Raw genomic sequence first — 20,000 nt, 5'->3', positions numbered from 1 at the left:
CGTTTTCTCACGCGCCGCCCACTCCGGGCTTTCGGAGGCGCAATTACGCGCAGCGCATTGGCCGAAAAGGAGTATTTAAGGATAGAAATCCCTCAAAGGATTACCCGCAGGCTCTGCTCCGCTTCAGCTCAGGTTGGGGAATAAAGAGCAAGAGAGAAAAGAGGACAAAAAGAGAGCGAGAGTGATATTACTGCTGCACCGGCTGACATGAGCACAAACGCACGTGCTTAATTCCGATTATTCAAGCCAGAATAGCGGCGCGAGGCAGGCTTGACCACGAGAGCTGAAGGAAAGAGACTGAGCGAGTGAAGGCTGGGGGCAGCTGAGCGTTTGAGGCGAGGCAGGCTGATCTATGTAGCACATTGCAGAGCTGAGGGCGACTCAGAGTGCTTCACAGACATCAAAGCCAAGCCCAGATTAAAGACAGGGTGTCATTAAAATGAGAATTAAGTGAATATTGTTTGTGTTCAGGGCTAGAAGGAATACAGTGCTCATCTGCTCACCCATGAGAAGAGAAACCCTGTTGAGTTTGGACTCTGGGCTCGACTAGCTGCTTCATATTCTGTACGCATATCAGAGATGCATTCTGGGCCAAAACCATCCGGTGTGCTCTGTTCTCCTGGTTCTGGAAGTGAATTGTACAGTGTCTTATTAAAGGGGAATTCCGCTGATTTCTCAACATGTGCATGAACATGCATCATTAATGTGATCTAGATGTAAACGGAGGGATTCAGAAATGGTTCAGACGTCTTTACAGTGGTGGTGATAGGAACCAGGAGTCGCCATGACTACAACACAGATATAGACACTTTATTTACCATCCAGAACCACCAGAGAACCTACGCGAGTCTTCTGAGTTCATATGGAATGTTGATGATGGAAAATAGTGGAAAATCTGAAAATGATGTTTTCTGTGGGGACTATTTTGCCTCACAGCATCCTACATGTCTCCCTCCACCATGAATGGAGTTTAAAAATATGTTTTATGCCAAATTCATGGAATAATTTCATGTAATAACTTTCTGTGAGGGAGCTTTTATAGGGGGAGCTTTTAGAGGTTGCATTGTGTTTATGATAATGTGGGGGAGTCACATTGTGACATGGTTCTGAAATGGGGGCACAAAAATGAAAACATTTGAAAAAGTCAACTTATTGATCCTCATCAGTTCAACAAGTACCCGTTGAGCTAGAGCCATCGAACCCTGCAGGATGGAATACCAGACCAAAGGCCTAGCAACACCCTAGCAACCACCTGGGATATTTTAGCAACAACTTAGCAGAAACCTGGGATACCTTAGCAATGGCCTAGCATAACCTTAGCAACCACCTGGGTTATCATAGTAATGACTTAGCAAGACCTTCTCAACCACTGAGGGTACCATAGCAATGGCCTAGCAACACCCTAGCAACCAGCTGGGATATAATAGCAAATACCTAGCAGCACCTTATCAACCACCTGGGATATCATAGCAATGTCCTAGCACCATATTAGCTACCACATGGGATATAATAGCAAAGACCTAGCAACATCCTAGCAACCACCAAGGATACCATAGCGATACCATAGTAATGTCCTAATACCATATTAGCTACCACATGGGATATCATAGCAAAGACCTAGCAACATCATAGCAACCACCAAGGATACCATAGCGATGGTCTAGCAGCACCTTAGCAACCACCTGGGATATCATAGAAATGACCTAGCAGCACCTTAGCAACCACCGGGGATACCATAGCAATGCCCTAGCACCATGTTAGCTATCGCCTGGGATATCCTAGCAAATACCTAGTGACATCCTAGCCCTAGCAACCTAGCAACATCATAGCAACCACCAGGGGTACCATAGCAATGGTCTAGCAACACCTTAGCAACCACCTGGCATATCATAGCAATGGCCTAGCAATACCTTATGAACCACCTGGAAAACCATAGCAATGGCTTAACAACACCTTAGCAGCCACCTGGGATATTATAGCAACAACCTAGCAACACTTAAGCAACCACTGGGGATGCCATAGCAATGGCCTAACAACACCTTAACAACCACCTAGAGTATTATAGCAACAATCTAGCAACATCTTAGCAACCACCTGGGATATCATAGCAATGACCTTGCACCATGTTGGCAACCACCTGGGATAGCACAACAACAGCCTATCAACACCTTTGCAATCATCTAACAACCATGAAACACCCTAACAACAAGCTGGAATACCATAGCAACCTTGTAGCAACACCATAGCAACCACTTGGAGCTATATAAAAACAGTCATCAGTGTTGTGCATCAGATCTTTGCAGTTTTATTAACTTCAAGTTTATTCATGATGTTTCGCTTTCTAGTTACACATTACAAGACAAAATAATGTCCCAGAAGGCCAGAGTGAGGAATATTTACTTTAGCATAGATACGTCTGACACCATGCAGACAAAAAATCCTGATTTAAGGCAGAAGTTCTGCAGAAAAATCTAATTTACTCCAAATGTGGAAGATTAGCTAGACGGGATTGTCAGTCTTACTGAATTGAATGCACAGAATCTTATTAAAGGGGAATTTTACTGATTTCTCAAAAAATGTGCCTGAACATGATTAATTAATGTAATCAATATGTAAACAGAGTCGTTCAGAGCGGTTTGGTGTGAAACGGTTCAGATGTCTTTACAGTGATGGTGATAGGAACCAGGCGTCGCCATGACGACAACACAGATGTGGCCATGGAAGTGATTGGAACACCTGAATTTCAGTGATTTGGATGGGTGACTGAATACTTTTGGCAATATAATGTATGTGTTTTCCACAATATGGGCGCTTTAAAGGGGCTGTAACATTGATTGCATGTATTAAAAATATCTCAATGATAACCAAAGTGTGGTCAAAACATATCCTTAAAGAGGAATTTCACTTAATTTTCCAAAATTCAATGGACTCTGTCTTTACAGTGGTGGTGATAGGAATCAGGGGTCGCCATGACTACAAAACAAATTTAGACATTTTATTTACCATCCAGAACCACCAGAGAACCTACACGAGCCTTCTGAGTTTATACGGAATGTTGATGATGGGAAAATAGTGGAAAATCTGAAAATGATGTTTTCTGTGGGGACTATTTTGCCTCACAACACCCTGCATGTCTCCGTCCACCATGAATGGAGTTTAAAAATACGTTTTATGCCAAATTCATGGAATAACTTTCTGTGAGGGAGATTTTAGAGGGGGACGTCTGGTTCCTATCACCACAACTGTGCACAGTTCTGACTCGGTCAGTTTCTATACAACAGAGTTTCACACCAAACTGCTCAGAACTGCTCGGTTTACATCTTAACCCACTGCAAGAAAGGATAATTAACCCTGTTTAGCTGGATTTAGAGCAGCACAATAAATCTCTTTATTCATAGTTTTTGATAGTCTTATTTATTAGATTAGTAGTTTTATTAGATTCGTAGTAGTAGCGAGGAGCTGCATCATCAGAGAAAATGAAGTATTAATGCTATATTTTTGTCATATCACCCACCTAGTCACTATATTCAAATTGAGAATTTTGGGTTTCTAAATCTTAGTCAGACCTAAACACACCTCATATTGACCGATTTCATTCGGGTCATATAGCTTTAATACAATGAAGCGAATCAACATAACAGCTCAGGTTATAGTGATGCTTTAGTTTAGTTAGGCAAGTTATTTTTTTAAAACATTGCTGTGGGAAATTCTCAGTCAGCCACAGGATGGTGCAATATATCGTTTGTTAATTGTTATCACAATATTGGCCCTCGCAATACTGATACGGCAGATAGCTGCCATATGAAAATAAGCTTCCTACCTCTTTATATTCTAGAGCAGGGGTCTTGAATTAAAATTCAATGAGGTCCAGTCAAAGAAAACGTCCTCAAGGGAAGGTCCAGAACATCGTAACGTCTAACTTGCATCATGAGTCAGGGCCATATACTGTTTACTGAAGTAGCCGAGTAGGAATATCAACATCTTATACAGTCAAACAGCTGAATATCAGATCAAATAAAGTCCAGTTCAGTCAGATTTCAACAACATTTACTGTCAGTTTCCTCTTTTTTAGATCACGTCATGTGGAATAACTTCCCTCTGACTCACTTTCTTCTCTGACTGCTGTTTCTCGCCTCGTCCCTTCACTGTGTGAGCACCACTCACTCGAGTCTCAGAGCTCATCGTGATGCACAGATCTGATTGGCTGAGTAGCATCAGGTGTGATATTTACAGCACATGCGATTGGTCTGTGAGTCCCCGGCCACTAAAGCTACCGTAAAGGCTAGAAATGTTACAGCGATTAAAACAGGACCACCCCGTCAAAGTTTATCGGTTAAAGATCCAGGTCCGTGAAGGACAGCGTCTGGGACCAGGCTCGGTCCACCAATTAGTGACCTCTGGTCTAGAGGATCGAAAATTGGAGCTGATCATATTTGAATGGATCAGGTATTGGCTGTGTTAAGCCTGATCATGAGCATAAACAAAGATAGGCTTATCTTTAGATGTAAGATATAGCTTCTTTTTTGAGCAGTGAGTTGGCGCGGGATGTAGGAGCAAGGTGACGGGGCAGCTCACTACTTATCATTCACAGTGTAACTGTTCTTCAGCTGCTTTCAGGTCACCCTGGGGCTCTTTAAAGAGTTGCTTCTCATACCTTACAGGGAACTTTCTGCTGGAAGGTGTCTGTCCCAAACCCTAACCCCTAAATTTACACTGCTGAAAATAATAAATCAAATGTATTTCGTTTATTGTCACGTCACGTTCACACAGGTACAAGGTGAGTGAAAATTTCAGGTTAGGAAAATCTTTAAAGTGAGGCTGAAAGGTTTTTTATTTATGATAAGTTTCATTTTTAAAGGAAAAAATGTTCTCACAACTGTAACTACACATTGCAGTGACCATAAATGTGATTTGTCCACTTGGTAGCATCACATTTCCTCCCACACGCTTTTCCAGCTTCTCTTTCAGTTGAGAGTTGGATGAACATGAATCAAATTGAGGAGTAAATTACTGACAAACTAGTGGTCTGCAGTGATGAGTATAGATGATAAAAAGCTCCCACTGCACGACAGATGAAAGAAGTGGTGTGATGCTCATGATGGCGTAGATCAGGGGCTCTCAACCTTTTTCACCCCAAGGCCCACAAATAAAAACAAAATCAACTGTTTATTAATTATTATTTTTTTCTTAGTTGCTCAAACTGAACACTTGTGAATTAGGGCCTGAAAAAGATCGGATGGTCCATTTCACTTCAACAACAGAAACCAAAACTTATCATTATGTTAAAACAGGTAAAATAAAAAACGTGGATGTGGACTATGATTTGGAGCTGCAGTGCATCTCGATTTCACTGAAAATGCTCTCGTGGCTCCCACAGTAGTCACAGTTTGGTCTGGAGTCTCTTTAGTTTTCAGGGTTTTAGTGCCTCGTCTGAAATAAACCTCTCTCCGCTCAGGCTTTTGGATCAGTGTCGCTACGATCAGCAATAAGTCACCCTTATTAGTCCCACAACCGGGAAATTTCACCTCCGCATTTAACCCATCCGTGAAGTGAAACACCACATACACACCAGTGAGCACACACACACTAGGGGGCAGTGGGCACACTTGCCCGGAGCGGTGGGCAGCCCTATCCACAGTGCCTGGGGAGCAGTTTGTTGGTTAGGTGTCTTGTTCAAGGACACCTCAGTCACATACTGTCGGCTGAGGGGATCGAACCGGCAACCTTCCGGTCACAGGGCCGGTTCCCTGACCTCCAGCCCACTAATAATAAATAAACCTTACCTGATTTCTGCATCTTTGTCATTGGTTTATCAAGCTGAGTTTAACTACTCTTGTCGCTGATGTTCGGCCAGAAATCAAACATAGATCACAGCTATTATTTTATGGCTGGTCTGTCGTTTTTGTGAGCTGCAGGAATGATATGACAGCAATAAGTCAGACGTTTAAACAGGCGTTTATACTAACAGTTGTTGTGACGTCCTGGTAGAAGAAGAGGAAAGCCGGCTCTACTGATGATTCCCTCATTTCATCATAAAACACGTGTGAACTGAACAGGGTTCGGTTGGAAGCAGATCCACCACTATGAACGACTGCCTCCCTCGAGTTCAAGCCCTTGGACCACGAGAGTGCTTCACGGCCCACCTGTGGTCCACAGCCCACAGGTTGGGAAACCCTGACATAGACCATGTGTGTCAGGCTCTAGTCCTCGTGGGCCAAAACTCTGCAGGCTTCAGCTCACTGCCTCATTAAACACACCTGATTCAGCTTATCAGCTAATTATCAAGGCTGTCATGAACTGAATTCAGAGCATTAGATGAAGATGGATGCTGATCTCCACAGCACTTTGGCCCAGAAGGTCCCCAGTTTGACAAACCTGGCATCAACTCTGCATTGATTCACTGCATACAGTGCAAAAAAAAAAATACACTGTCTCTTGTCGAGTGAATGATCCTAAATCTTGCCAATATATCTAATATTTACGATTTGGAGATAGTTGTGCACTTTTTATAAGATTATCTGGCTCATTTCCAAAAATTCTTTACGCGTTTTAGGTCATTTTATCAAGTAAAATTGTCACAATTATCTGCCAGCATAGTGAGATAAACTTACATGATAAATTTACTTAAAACAAGCAAAAATGTCTAGTAATAAGGTAAATAACCTTTATGCTTCGAGCAATCCCAACAGGAGAAATATTAGATTAATTGACTATAGTTAAGATAATTTTACTTGACATCATTTTTTGTATGGTAAATAAAAATTGGCTTTTAGTCTGAGAGAAATCCTGCTTGGTGAAGATTACTTGTGGTGCTATTACTGTAATGACACTTTCACTCATCACTCATTCTTAATCCATAGGGTTTAGTATGATGTTGGTCCACCCTTTGCAGCTATAACAGCTTCAACTCCTCTTGGAAGGCTTTCCACAAGGGTTAGGAGTGTGTTTATGGGAATATTTGACCGTTATTCCAGAAGCACATTTGTGAGGTCAGACACTGATGTTGGACGAGAAGGCCTGTTTTGATAATGGTTCTCCTCTCCATTCTTTTTCAGGTTCCATGCTGCCATCACCTTTGTACAACTACGTCCACCCTGTCCCTTAATCCCAGCCAGTAACCGTGTGGAGGAATGGATTGGTACAATGGCCACCACCTTCCATGTTGACCTTTCGGTGAAGGGGGATTATTTTCCAAACGGAGCTCCGGTTCATCACTGCACCTTAAAATAATCAAGTGAGACAGTCTGATCATCACCCAGCATGGAGAACTTCACCCAGAGCTTCAGAGATCTGAGGCAGGAACAGCAGGAGTAAATCATTAAGACCCGACTGGCTGCACCATGGGCGACATGGCCAATAGCTCGGTGGATTTCCACCCCAAGAAGCCGGGGATGGACGGGAAGGCCTGTGCGGAGGATTTCGAGGTTTCTTTGGAGGAACTGCGGGCACTGATGGAGTTCCGAGGAGCCGAGGCGCTGCAGAAGATCCAGGAGAGTTATGGCGACACTGAAGGACTCTGCCACAGACTCAAGACCTCACCTACAGATGGTGAGTCCAACAAAAATGCAAATTAAGTGTTATTTTCATCCACTACAGAAACTTCAGATGACGTAGACGACCATGACTGGGGCATCGAAACGAGCAAGATGGAGAGATTTTACTCAGTTTTGCTTTAAGTAGAATCTTCTTTACAGCCATTTGCCGTCTGTTTATGGCCGTGTTGTCTGCAGCTCAGCAATGGCCACCAAGTGAGGGCTGAGATCTCCATCCCAGAGAACCGACTGCAGAACCAGAGCCGTAGATTTACACCCGCAGTTTCACTCTGGGTGTTTCAAGCCAGTGGAACACGTAGGACAGTGCAACTGTGCCATGTAAACAAAGTCCTTATAGTAAAGTAACGAGCATTGCATTCATATTTCAACCAGTGGCTGCTCTCCTCATTTATAGCATCTCTGAGGTAAACAGTGACTGTTTTCTGTGTCGCCATGAGCAAAGCGTCACCAGTATACGCATCAACCACTGCTAACCAGTTAAACCATCAGACTAAACACATTACAAAACCATCAGACACCAAAGCAAACCCCTAATGGTTTCTATGGGGTTTTAGCCGAAATGTTACTGTGATGCAGTGTAAGCAGCTTAAGGTAAAGTGTTATTCCTGCACATGTTGTGTAAGTGTACCCATAAAGCCCCGTATCAAGAGTAGGTTATTGAGCTATATGTGTATGTAAGCTGTTGGTTTACCCAGGTCACATCAGCTGTAGTAGGTACAGCATTTAGCCTGTGAATCTCTACAGGTGTTCAAACCAGAGCTTGTTTTAGCCTAAAGCCTAAAATATAAGTTAGTCCAACACAAATGTCTCACACATTTATCAGAAACCAGCATAAAATCACTGAAATGTTGATCAGCTTAAAACTCGCTAAGAAAAACCCAGACAAGTGTCGGCGTTTGCGCTGAACGACACTGGCTTGAACCCGCTGGCATGAAACTGTGGCTCTGCCAAAGAGCCTGTAGAGAGGAGAATTATCCCTCTGTAATGTCTTCCAGATTTCTCAAACACTAGAGGGCGCTCCAAGCGAGTCCAAAATGAATGAATCCTAGTTTCTAAATCTTGGAACTGCAAGAAAACATTTATTTCCTGAACACAGAACATCATAAAACATTCTTACACCACTGTTATATTTAGATTTTAAACTCGAGTTATAGGAGCTTAAAACGACACCTCATGTACGTTGATGATGTCACTAGCAGTAATGTTGGCGTCCTGCTGCCCAAAACCTGTTTGCTGTAGAACAAACGAAACATAAAGGTGAGTTTTCTTTGCTTTTTTTAGTGAAACACATCCTTCTACTGTCTAAAATGAAAGGAAAGCTCAGGTCAAGTTTTTATAAACTATTTGAACTTCTCGATTTTAGCCGTTGAGCTCCATTTACTCCCATTCATTGAGGACTCGCTCGCGGGTGACCTCTGCTGTTTATCAGTCCTGTTTTTTATATAATGGGGGAAATAGGAAGAGGCCAGACTCCTCATAAACTGGCTCTGGCTCTGCGGCTCTGTATTATTACAGATATTATATTACCCAGATGACGCCCAACTCGCATGAGGGATCGCAAACAGAGCAGACAGATCTGGGAACTGGCATTTCAGAATGTCGAACGCAACCTTCGTAAACCTCTACGCCGCGATTGGACCGTCTGTACAGCCAATTGTTTTTCACCTCGATATTTCATTATTTATTTGGATAACGCTTTTCCATCACATTTTCCTGCATTTGGCTTTAAAGCTATCCCATCTTTTCCAGCTCATCCGGGCTCCTAGCGTAAAACATTTTTTTTTATTTCAGGTTTTTCCCACTAAGATTTAAAAATTCTTTAAATTTGTGGATTGAAAACCTGCATCTGAGGGCTTTATAACAGTCTTTACATGGAGCATGGTTGCCAGATGGTGTTGTTGTCATAATAAAATTCCATATCTTCCAGATGGTAACTTTATATGTAAAATACATAAAGGCTGCATTTTCTCACATTTTATATTTTCCCTGATGTTTTATCTATCAGAAAAACAGCCTTAATTCATTTCTACATCAGCATTTCCAACCTGTCTTTACCCCTTAAACAGGCTGTTTTTGTTACTGTACCTTTAGGTCTGATATATGCAAATGATATGTGCAGCCCTGTTGGTGCTGAAGCATTAAGAATTCCTGTCACTGGAACTAAGGGGCCGAGCCCAACTCCTGAAAAACAGCCCCACACCATGATCCCCCCTCCACCAAACTTTACACTTGGCACAGTGCAGTCAGACAAGTACCGTCTCCTGGCAACCGCCAAACCCAGACTCATGAAGGCCACATGAAATTTGGAGGTCGTTCCCAATCGCTTCCACTTTGTTATAATCCCACTGACAGTGGACTGTGGAATATTTAGTAGTGAGGAAATTTCACGACTGGACTTGCTGCACAGGTGGCGTCCGATCACGGTACCACGCTGGAACTCACTGAGCTCCTGAGAGCGACCCATTCTTTCACTAATGTCTGTAGAAGCAGTCTGCAGGCCTAGGGGCTCGGCTTTATACACCTGTGGCCATGGAAGTGACTGGAACACCTGAATTCAGTGGATTTGGATGGGTGACTGAAAACTTTTGGCAATATTGTTTTCCACAATATGGGCACTTTAAAGGGGCTGTAAAATTTATTGTATGTATTAAAAATATCTCAATGATAACCAAAGTGTGGTTAAAAATGTATCCTTAAAGAGGAATTTCACTTAACTTTCAAAGATTCAATGGACTTAAATATCTAGTGGTGGTGATAGGAACCAGGGGTCGCCATGACTACAACACAGATATAGATATTTATTTACTATCCAGAACCACCAGAGAACCTACACGAGTCTTCTGAGTTCAGTGGAACAGTGGAAAATCTGGAATAATGAGTTTTCTTTGGGGACTATTTTGCCGCACAGCGCCCTGCATGTCTCCCTCCACCATGAATGGAGTTGAAGTTCTCTAAACTCTCATAAAACAGCATCTCAGTCATCAGGCAGTGAATTCAGAACCAGTTCATGTAGGAACTTTCTGTGAGGAGCTTTTAGAGGGACGTCTGGTTCCTATCACCACCACTGTGAACAGCTCTGACTCTGTAAGTTTCACACCAAACCACTCTGAATGACTCTGTTTACACTGCAAAAAATTCTCTTAGTGAGTGAAATTATCTAAACCTAGTCAGTATATCTCACATTTCTCACTATAAGACTGCTGTAAGAATATTATAAGATTATTAAACTTATTCATAGATTGATTTACTTGTTTTAGGTTGGTTTTTCACTTCTTCAGGTGGTTCCATTGGCAGATCATTTAACTTGTTTTGAGAAATAATGCATATAATTTGAAGAAATAATGTTTGAAATAAGTAAAATAATCTGCCAATGGAAAAAAACACAAAGAAAATTACTTAAAACAAGTAAAAATGTCTAGAAATAAGTTCAATAATCTCTCAATATTCTTACAACAACCTCATAATGAGGAATATCAGATATATTGACTAGATTTAAGATAATTTTACTCTCTAAGAGATCGTTTACATTTTGACCATTTAGTTTTGCAGAGATTGTGAGAAATTAGTGGAGTTCCCCTTTTATGTCAGTGATGGTGTGTGTCAGTAGAGCACTGCATGTGTGTGTGTGTGTGTGTGTGTGTAGTGTGTAGTGTTGGGAGTTACAGAGACCTCCCTACTGTGCCTCGATTACACGGTCACTGAGATGATAGGATAATGACTGTAACTCTATTGTCCTGGAACATCAGGTACGCCCTGCATGTTCAGAACAGTTGAGCTCCTGCGGCGCTGCAGCTGTGCAGCGATGCAACCTGCCTGCCAGAGGTGTAGACCCAATGATGAGGGATGTGTATTGAAGTACTCGGTTAACTGTTTGAAGTGCCAGCCAGGTTCCCATGAATCCTTAAAAACGTCGTTTATGCAACAGTTAGTTGTATAAAAGGTTGAGAAGCGTTCTAGCTCTGCTGTTATTTTACCATAACATCACAGGTTTTTCCCAAAGTAAAGGGGGAGCTGTTCCCACAGACTCTGGGCTGCAGTCATGATCATGGTGTCTTGTTAAAGGAGACACTCTCAGCATCAGAATAACTGTCTGAATTACAGACTCCGAGTAACAGAGTCTAGGATGGAGGAGTTTATTTCCTCCTGACTCATAGATCTCTAAACTGATCTCTGGCTCTTGCCGTGTTATCAGACCACATGTTTTGGACTGTGGTGTTTCTGTGGAGGTGGAGAGGCTCTGAAGTTGAGGACACACTGATTTGTAAGTGTTTGCTCATTTAGTGCTGATGTTACAAGTGAGACAAACCGTAACTGCTGTAAATATCGGATCGTAAAGTTGTTTGTGGGAATTGTATCCTGAGATTCTGTGCTGGTCTGATTATTAATACCTGGTGGACCCACCCAATTCAGTCAATAATCACATAGGCCTGTGCCAAAATCTAGTGTAGCTTGCGGTTATCTGCTCTGCTGGTGGTGGACGTGTCTGTGCAAACACAAACACTGTGACACAGTGGAGTCTCCAGACCTATCACACCTCCACGCACCCAGCAGCAAAAGTAAACATTTCAGTTGCAAAATAAAAGTACACTATATTTCCAAAAGTATTCACTCCCCATCCAAATCACTGAATTCAGGTGTTCCAGTCACTTCCATGGCCACAGGTGTATAAAGCCGAGCCCCTAGGCCTGCAGACTGCTTCTACAGACATTAGTGAAAGAATGGGTCGCTCTCAGGAGCTCAGTGAATTCCAGCGTGGTACCGTGATCGGACGCCACCTGTGCAGCAAGTCCAGTCGTGAAATTTCCTCACTACTAAATATTCCACAGTCGACTGTCAGTGGGATTATAACAAAGTGGAAGTGATTGGGAACGACAGCAACTCAGCCACGAAGTGGTCGGCCACGTAAAATGACAGAGCGGTCAGCGGATGCTGAGGGTCATAGTGCGCAGAGGTCACCGACTTTCTGCAGAGTCAATCACTACAGACCTCCAAACTTCATGTGGCCTTCAGATCAGCTCAAGAACAGCGTAGAGAGCTTCATGGAATGGGTTTCCATGGCCGAGCAGCGGCATCCAAGCCTTACATCACCAAGCGCAATGCAAAGTGTGGAATGCAGTGGTGTAAAGCGCCGCCACTGGACTCTAGAGCAGTGGAGACGAGTTCTCTGGAGTGACCAATCACGCTTCTCCATCTGGAAATCCGACGGACGAGTCTGGGTTTAACGGTTGCCAGGAGACGGTACTTGTCTGACTGCATTGTGCCGAGTGTAAAGTTTGGTGGAGGGGGGATCATGGTGTGGGGGTGTTTTTCAGGAGTGTTTAGCTCTGGATGAGTCGTGTGATGCTCTGTTCTTTAGCACATGTGAGTCAGTTTAGGAGCTGATCTGCTCAGACTGTCGCATACAGATCACATTTGAAAGATAATCTGAACAACCAAACAAAAAAATCGGATTTGGGCCGCGTTTACCTGCTGTGTAATCTAGCCTTAGTGTTCTCCTCTGAGGGCATTCAGTCAAATGACATTGCACAGTATTTACCATCAAATGTACTTAAGTATAAAGTAAAAGTACTAAAAGAGTAATTCTGGCTCTGATGTCCTGTTATCATTTTTATAACCAGACTGGCTACATGAACTCATTTCAGGTGAAAGTCCTCCAGCGTCTCTCTTGGTAAACCAGTCTTTTAATAGAACGTCATTAATTAGTGACGCTGACGTCTATTAAAATGATCAGAAGCACAAAACACTGAAGGTAAACAGTTTCCATCAGGGAGAACCGAGTGGCTCTGAAATCACTTTTTACACACAAGCAAAGTTTCAGTTTCAGATTTATTTACAACTTAGTTCCAAGTTTAAGTTGAATAAAAACTGGCTTTAAACTCAGGATCACAGATGAGCTCCTTTACTATGTTGATCTGTAGGCGTCTGTTCATAAACATAAACCAGCCCAAACTCATTTACTATAAAATGAAATGGTGTTTGTAGAAATTCAGAAAAAAGCCGCGTCAGTCTCGACTGCATATGTGGACATATTTCTATATTGAGCTCTATTTACACAAAGTTAGGTTAGTTCATCATTTATGTTGAACAGACTCTCCCAAAGTTTTACGCTGCTGCGCTGATGTTGAACCGCGTGCTGCACTGGGTCGGTATGACCAACAGGTCAAAACCAGCTCAGAACAAAGTGACCGCTGGGCCCTGATTGGTGCTCTGGCTTTGCGCTTCTTTCATTTTGACATGTAATAATAATAATAATACTTTTATTTTATAAAGCGCCTTTCAAGAGACCCAAGGACACTGTACAATACAAAAAAAGTAAAACAGATAATACATTAAGATTTATAACAATATATAAAATAAACTAAGAAAAAAAAAAAAAAAAAAAAAAAATATATATATATATATATATATAAAATAACAACAATAAAAATAAAACAATAATAAAAGACTTAACTAAAATAAATAGAAGTTCGAGAGAAATTCTCACTCAAATGCTAGCTGGAAGAGATAGGTTTTAAGACCGGCTTTAAAACATGATAGAGATGATGATGTACGGAGCTGTAGTGGAAGCCCATTCCAGAGTTTTGGGCCAGCAACACCAAACGCTCTATCACCTAGAGTACGGAATTTTGTAGAAGGCACAATTAGGAGATGAGAGTAAGAGGAGCGTAAAGTGCGAGTTGGAACATACATCTGAAGTAGATTACCCAAATAAGTGGGGGCAAGATCATGGAGAGATTTAAAAACAGTTACCAGTATTTTATACTGTACTCTAAACTGGACTGGAAGCCAGTGGAGATCCCTCAATACTGGTGTAATATGTTCCCAAGATCTTTTATGGGTCAACACCCTAGCAGCAGAGTTTTGCACATACTGCAGTCTGTTTAAAAGCCGGGTAGGGAGACCATGCAACACTGCATTACAATAGTCTAATCTAGAGGTCACGAATGCATGAGTAATGATCTCAGCAGCAGCAGAGGACAGAAATGGGCGAATTCTGGAAATGTTCTTTAAATGAAAAAAGGCTGTTTTGCAGACATTTTTTATGTGGGGTTCGAACGACAGTGTTGTGTCAAAAATTACACCCAGATTTCGAACCTGAGCAGAGGAGGAGACAACAAACCCTGGTATAGAGAAAGCAAGGTTACTGAGCTTTCTGGCAGTAGCAGGAGAGGAAATCAGTATGGCCTCAGTTTTAGTACCATTAAGGCTTAGAAAGTTTTCAACCAGCCAGGCACGTACATCAAGTAAGCAGTCACTTAGCACAGCAGGCGGACAGGTATGAGATGGTTTAGAGTAAACATAGATCTGCACATCGTCTGCAAAGCAGTGAAACTGGAGCCCATGCCTTCTAATGATGTTGCCAAGTGGAAGCATATATAAAATGAAAAGTAGAGGGCCAAGTACAGATCCCTGGGGGACACCACGGGACAGCGCACACAAATCAGACTTGTAGCCACCAATAGAAACAAACTGCTGCCTATCAGATAGGTAGGACTTAAACCAGGAAAGAGCGGTGCCACTTATACCTATAAGTGTCTCAAGCCTGGTAAGTAGCAGGTTATGGCAAACAGTATCAAACGCAGCAGTCAAGTCTAAAAGAATCAATACATTTAGCATCCCCTGGTCAGCAGCTAATAACAAATCATTCACAACTCTGAGTAGAGTCGTTTCTGTGCTATGGTTCCTCCTGAAACCAGACTGGAACACTTCGTACAAATCATTCGATTCCAGATGTTCGTGTAGCTGAGAAGCAACCGTTCGCTCTAATACTTTGGCCAGGAGTGGAAGATTAGAAATGGGCCTAAAGTTAGCAAAATTCTCAGGGTCAAGGCCAGGTTTTTTTAGCACAGGAGTAACAGCAGCTAATTTCGTTTTTATACACACAGAAACCAAAAGGAACCACAGATTTCTCAAAATGTAGGAGGAAAAAGTCGGATATTAGACTCTGAAATGTAGTGGAGTGAAAGGAGAAAGTCCAGAACGGAGAAACTTCAGTACAGATACACCAAAAATACTAAAGTACAGAAATTAATTACATTTACTCAGTTACTCAGTTACTGTCCACCACATTATACAGATGCATAAAAACTGCATAAATACTATGCAGCTGACAATGCAGTGCTGCATATCCCCCCAGTGGATGGACCGTGTGACTATGTACTGTAAACAATAATCTATGTTAAGTTACAATGGACAAAATCGTGCCTCATTTTAAAAACAATTGTACCCACTGTGGTGCATATATCCAGTCAGGTAGGACTGTTTATGCTCTGTAATAAAATGCAAAGTCATCTCAGCTGATAACAAGGCCGGAGCAGTACGGGTTCTATTGTGCCGACCATGTGGTGTGATTTAATAGAGCAGCTCGGTCCTTTAGCTCCTTCACAAGCTATTGAGCTTTAGATCATTAGAACATGCTCCTGGCCAACTGTGCCCTGATATGGGTCACTCTGTGCGTTGTAATACACATGACCCTGCAGGTCTGAAAAAAAGACCATTGTTGTGCTCCATAAAACACACGACGTGAGTCATGCAGGTGCGTAAAGCTAAAACTCAATCAATTTATATGTAAAAAAATATACAAACATATTTTTAGAGACTTGAACTACGTTCCAAACATTAAAATGAGTTGTACTTTATTTGAATGGTGCCCTATAGATGCTCTGCAGAGACTTAAATCATTAACAAGCTTTCTGGTGATCCACAGTTGATTACCAACAACATTATGATCAGGGTTAGGGTTAGGAGTAGGTGTAGGTTTTGCCTTGAGGCCTTGAGGTTAAGGTTAGGGTCAGGTTTAGGGATAGATTTAATAAACTCTTACATTAAATAAAATGTTACTGAACATTTAGAAAGAAGAGACCATCCAAATAAAGTGTTACCCTACAACATGTTTCAGAACATATTGCCATATTAACTAAATATATTATAGAATACACTGACTTTAAACTGTATGGGGGAACTTCACACACAGAAATGGACCAAACAATAATAACTGTGTGTGAACCTGTTCATCAAATCCATTTAAAACGTATGACCATCTCCAGAATCCTGTCCGATGCCCTTCACTGTCTGATACCTTCAGAAACGAGTCTTCCAGTCTCTTCAGGTTAAATCTGATCTACTGGTCCTTTAGCAGGACAGGAGCGAGCGCTGTAGGTATTGATACTCTGTGAAAAGCAGGTCTGATCTGATATCTTGTTTATGTGACGTACATTGTGTGTGAGAGTCTGATTGCAGACGTACGTGGTGAATTTAAAGCACAGAGCAGATCACAGTCAGTACGTTCAGCTACATCTGGAACCTTCGTTACACTCAACTCCACACAGATAATCACTCATACTAATAAATGCGTTTCAATATCGATATTTAACAGATACACTTGGCCATTTTCATGCACTGCAGAAATAAATTTGATTAATATATTTGAAATATTAATGGAGTGGAAAATCTACTGCGCTCACACTGTGAATAAATAAGACGAGGCATTATATGGACACAGTCATGAGGCACCTCTGTCAACCTGCCCTTGTTTGAAGACCCAAACGAATTACCCTCTGAACTGTCTGGGGTCCACAAACTCGCGCATGTGTCAAGTTCTCTGTTTCTCTCAATGCATCGCAATAAGTAGGGTACAACGGATGTACCCTGGGTTCCACTGCATTGTTTGGTTTGAAGGTTCATGCGCAGCTTCTCTCAGAAGGATTACGAGCTCTGCCACAATGTCAGCACAGTCTCCACAGAGCTCTGCAGATGTGATAAAGCTGCGGTTAGACTCTGCGGTTAAAGTGGACTGACTGCAGGACGATGTAATCTGCTGTGCGCACAGGCCGGGTTTCCATTCAAGCTTTTGCACATGATATGTGCGTCTACAAAACTTGGGCAGAAATGTGAATGAAGTCATGTTTTTGCTGACTACTAGGCCACTAGTCGAGCGGTCAGCAGCATGCAGCTCTGTTACTGGCCTGTCGTGGCTCCACAGCTGAATCAGATCAGTAGGTAATAATAAAATAATCCTCCTCTACAGTAAAATAAAGCTCTGCTGATCCTTCAACACAGTTTAACAGTAAATGGTCTTAAACGCTGGAGTTAATGTAGAACTGCTGATTCACCCTTTAACCCTGAAGATCAGCGCAGACGGCTGGTCACCATAGCAACACAGACAACCAGCTAACAAAACAGCAAAGAGAGAGATTTATTAATTTTTAAAATAATTTTCTCCCCAATTTAGTCGTCTCCAATTCCAGTTAGGACTCCCTCGATTACACGATGCTACCAATGCTAGGAGGGTGAAGGCTAACACAGGCCTCCTCCAAGACCTGTGAATCCAGACACCGCATCTTTTCGAACTGCTGCTTGTGCAACGTCACTGGACGGCCGAACGCACTCGGAGGAGAGGACAGCACCAACCACCAGATCTGTTACGTCAACTAACAGACACCTGCTCTGATTGGCATCACGCTGAGTGATGGCGGGGAGCAGGTAGGGCGTCCTACCCACCCAGAGAGAGCGAGGCCAGTTGTGCTCTCGTGGACTCCTGGCTATGGTCGCCTGTAGCGATCTCCTGACAGGGCCAGTGCTTAGGCGGTTGCACCCAAAGCGAGAGATTTAAAACAATCATCGATAATTTGGAGACGAATGGACTCATTAGTGTTTATAATCAGTCCAGCTGGTTTCCTGATACGTTTCATCTGCAACGAGAAGCTGAAACACTAAAACCCACGAAGCTGAAGTCAGTTTCTCGTTTGAACAAGAAGCTGGTGAATGAGATGGGACTCTCTGTCTAAAACTAGACTAGCTTAAACTAGCTTTAGATGGCGTAAGGCTACCGTGATCAGAGGATTGGAAACGAGCAAGATGGAAAGATTTAACTCTCTTCATGTTTTAAGTAGAATCATCTTTACACCTGTTTGCTGTCTTTTTATGGCGGTGTTGATTGCTGGTCTGCACAGCCACCTAATGAGGGCTGAGATCTCAGTCAGACCCTGATGATGTGCACCTCGCTTCTGGGAACCCAAGAACACCAGGCAGATCTGGGAGCACATGTGCAGCTATTTTTCAAAAGAACTTCAGATCAGGGGATTGGTCCGTCTGTAGAGCCAATCATCTGAGGGCTCAGTACACCATCGTTTACTCGAAAACCAATTTACATCACTCCTTCGGCTTTAGCGATTGCCACACTTAAAAAAGACGGTTCTTCAAGGGTTCTTTAGTAAAGAAAACTGTTCTATATAGAACATGTGCTCTTTATTTTACACTCACTGTCCACTTTATCAGCTCCACTGACCGTATAGTTTTCCTCTGTAGTTCTACAGTTACAGACTGTAGTCCATCTGTTTCTCTGTTACCCCCTTTTACCCTGTTCTTCAGTGGTCAAGACCTCCACAGAGCAGGTATTGTGTGTGTTGCGCTGGTGTGAGTGGATCAGACACAGCAGTGCTGCTGGAGTTTTGAAACACTGTGTCCACTCACTGTCCACTCTATTAGACACTCCTACTGACAGTGTGTTTATTTGAAGGCCAGTTTCCATCACTCAGTCACGCAATATTCAAACTTTTCCCACACTTAAAAGAGACGGTTCTTCAATGGTTCTTCAGTAACAAAAACTGTTCTTTATAGAACTGTGTACACTCAAAGGACCCTCTGCGTGATTAAAGGGCTGTTTACATGTTCAGATGGATGGATAATGTGCTCTATACGGTTCTACACGGCACCTTTTTGAAAAGCTTTCCATATATAGCACCAAAAAGGGTTCTTCTACTGGTACAAGCTTGGCATTGTAACAACCTCTCTGGCTGATTCTAAATGCCTTTGATCGCTTATGGGATCTAAGGATGCTACACAGGAAACGGCAGGAAATAATCTCTACTGGGAACTGGGAACCTGATTCCCATTAAGAAGCTAAATGGTCCCTTTTTCAGCAGGGTGCTTTCTTTTATTCACATTTGTCTCTAACGACTGTGGAAAAAGATTGAAGTCTTAAATAATATTAGAACATCTCATATAATATGACTGTGCAATAATTGTAATAGGACTATATAGCCCACATGATTGTGCAGCCCACATGATTGAAATAGCTCCACGGCCTCTTCCTCGCTGCCTCGTTGCCTCGCTGCCTCTCTGTACTTATTAAATGAACAGGCTGTTTATGTAAAAATTCTGATTATTTACTGTTTTGACCGCCTTGTGGTTGAGTATTAAACAGAACAGCCACTAAATCCGGTAGTTTCATGCAGATACACATATTTAAAAACTCATTTATAAGCGCCTGAGTAAGGACAGGAGGGTTCATTTTGCCCAGAAGCCTTTATTACCATGGTAACAGTGGGTAAATGTTCTACCGCTCGGTCACCTATTGTCCAGCCGCTGCTGCTGACAGTCTCGCTGCGTTTTCTGCATCGTTTGGCAAAAAGACAGACGGCAGGTCAGGTTAATAAAGAAAACAGA

At 42.4% G+C, this 20,000-nt stretch overlaps 1 protein-coding gene across 4 annotated transcripts in view; it reads left to right on the top strand.

The window, feature by feature from the left end:
• The window catches only part of atp2b3a (ATPase plasma membrane Ca2+ transporting 3a), an 88,860-nt gene that overhangs the window by 1,386 nt on the left and 67,474 nt on the right, over nucleotides 1-20,000 (top strand). For all 4 annotated transcript variants that reach the window (XM_037535900.1, XM_037535903.1, XM_037535901.1 and 1 more), the window contains exon 2: nucleotides 7,056-7,548. In XM_037535900.1, coding sequence (XP_037391797.1) covers nucleotides 7,341-7,548 — 208 coding nt within the window. In that variant the 5' untranslated portion in view covers nucleotides 7,056-7,340. The remainder of the gene's footprint in view (nucleotides 1-7,055; nucleotides 7,549-20,000) is intronic.

Source organism: Pygocentrus nattereri, chromosome 28 (assembly GCF_015220715.1).
Source record: "Pygocentrus nattereri isolate fPygNat1 chromosome 28, fPygNat1.pri, whole genome shotgun sequence".
In the NCBI taxonomy this organism is placed as follows: domain Eukaryota; kingdom Metazoa; phylum Chordata; class Actinopteri; order Characiformes; family Serrasalmidae; genus Pygocentrus; species Pygocentrus nattereri.
The sequence above is the reverse complement of the archived record's forward strand: the minus strand, read 5'-3'. Positions and strand labels throughout refer to the sequence as shown.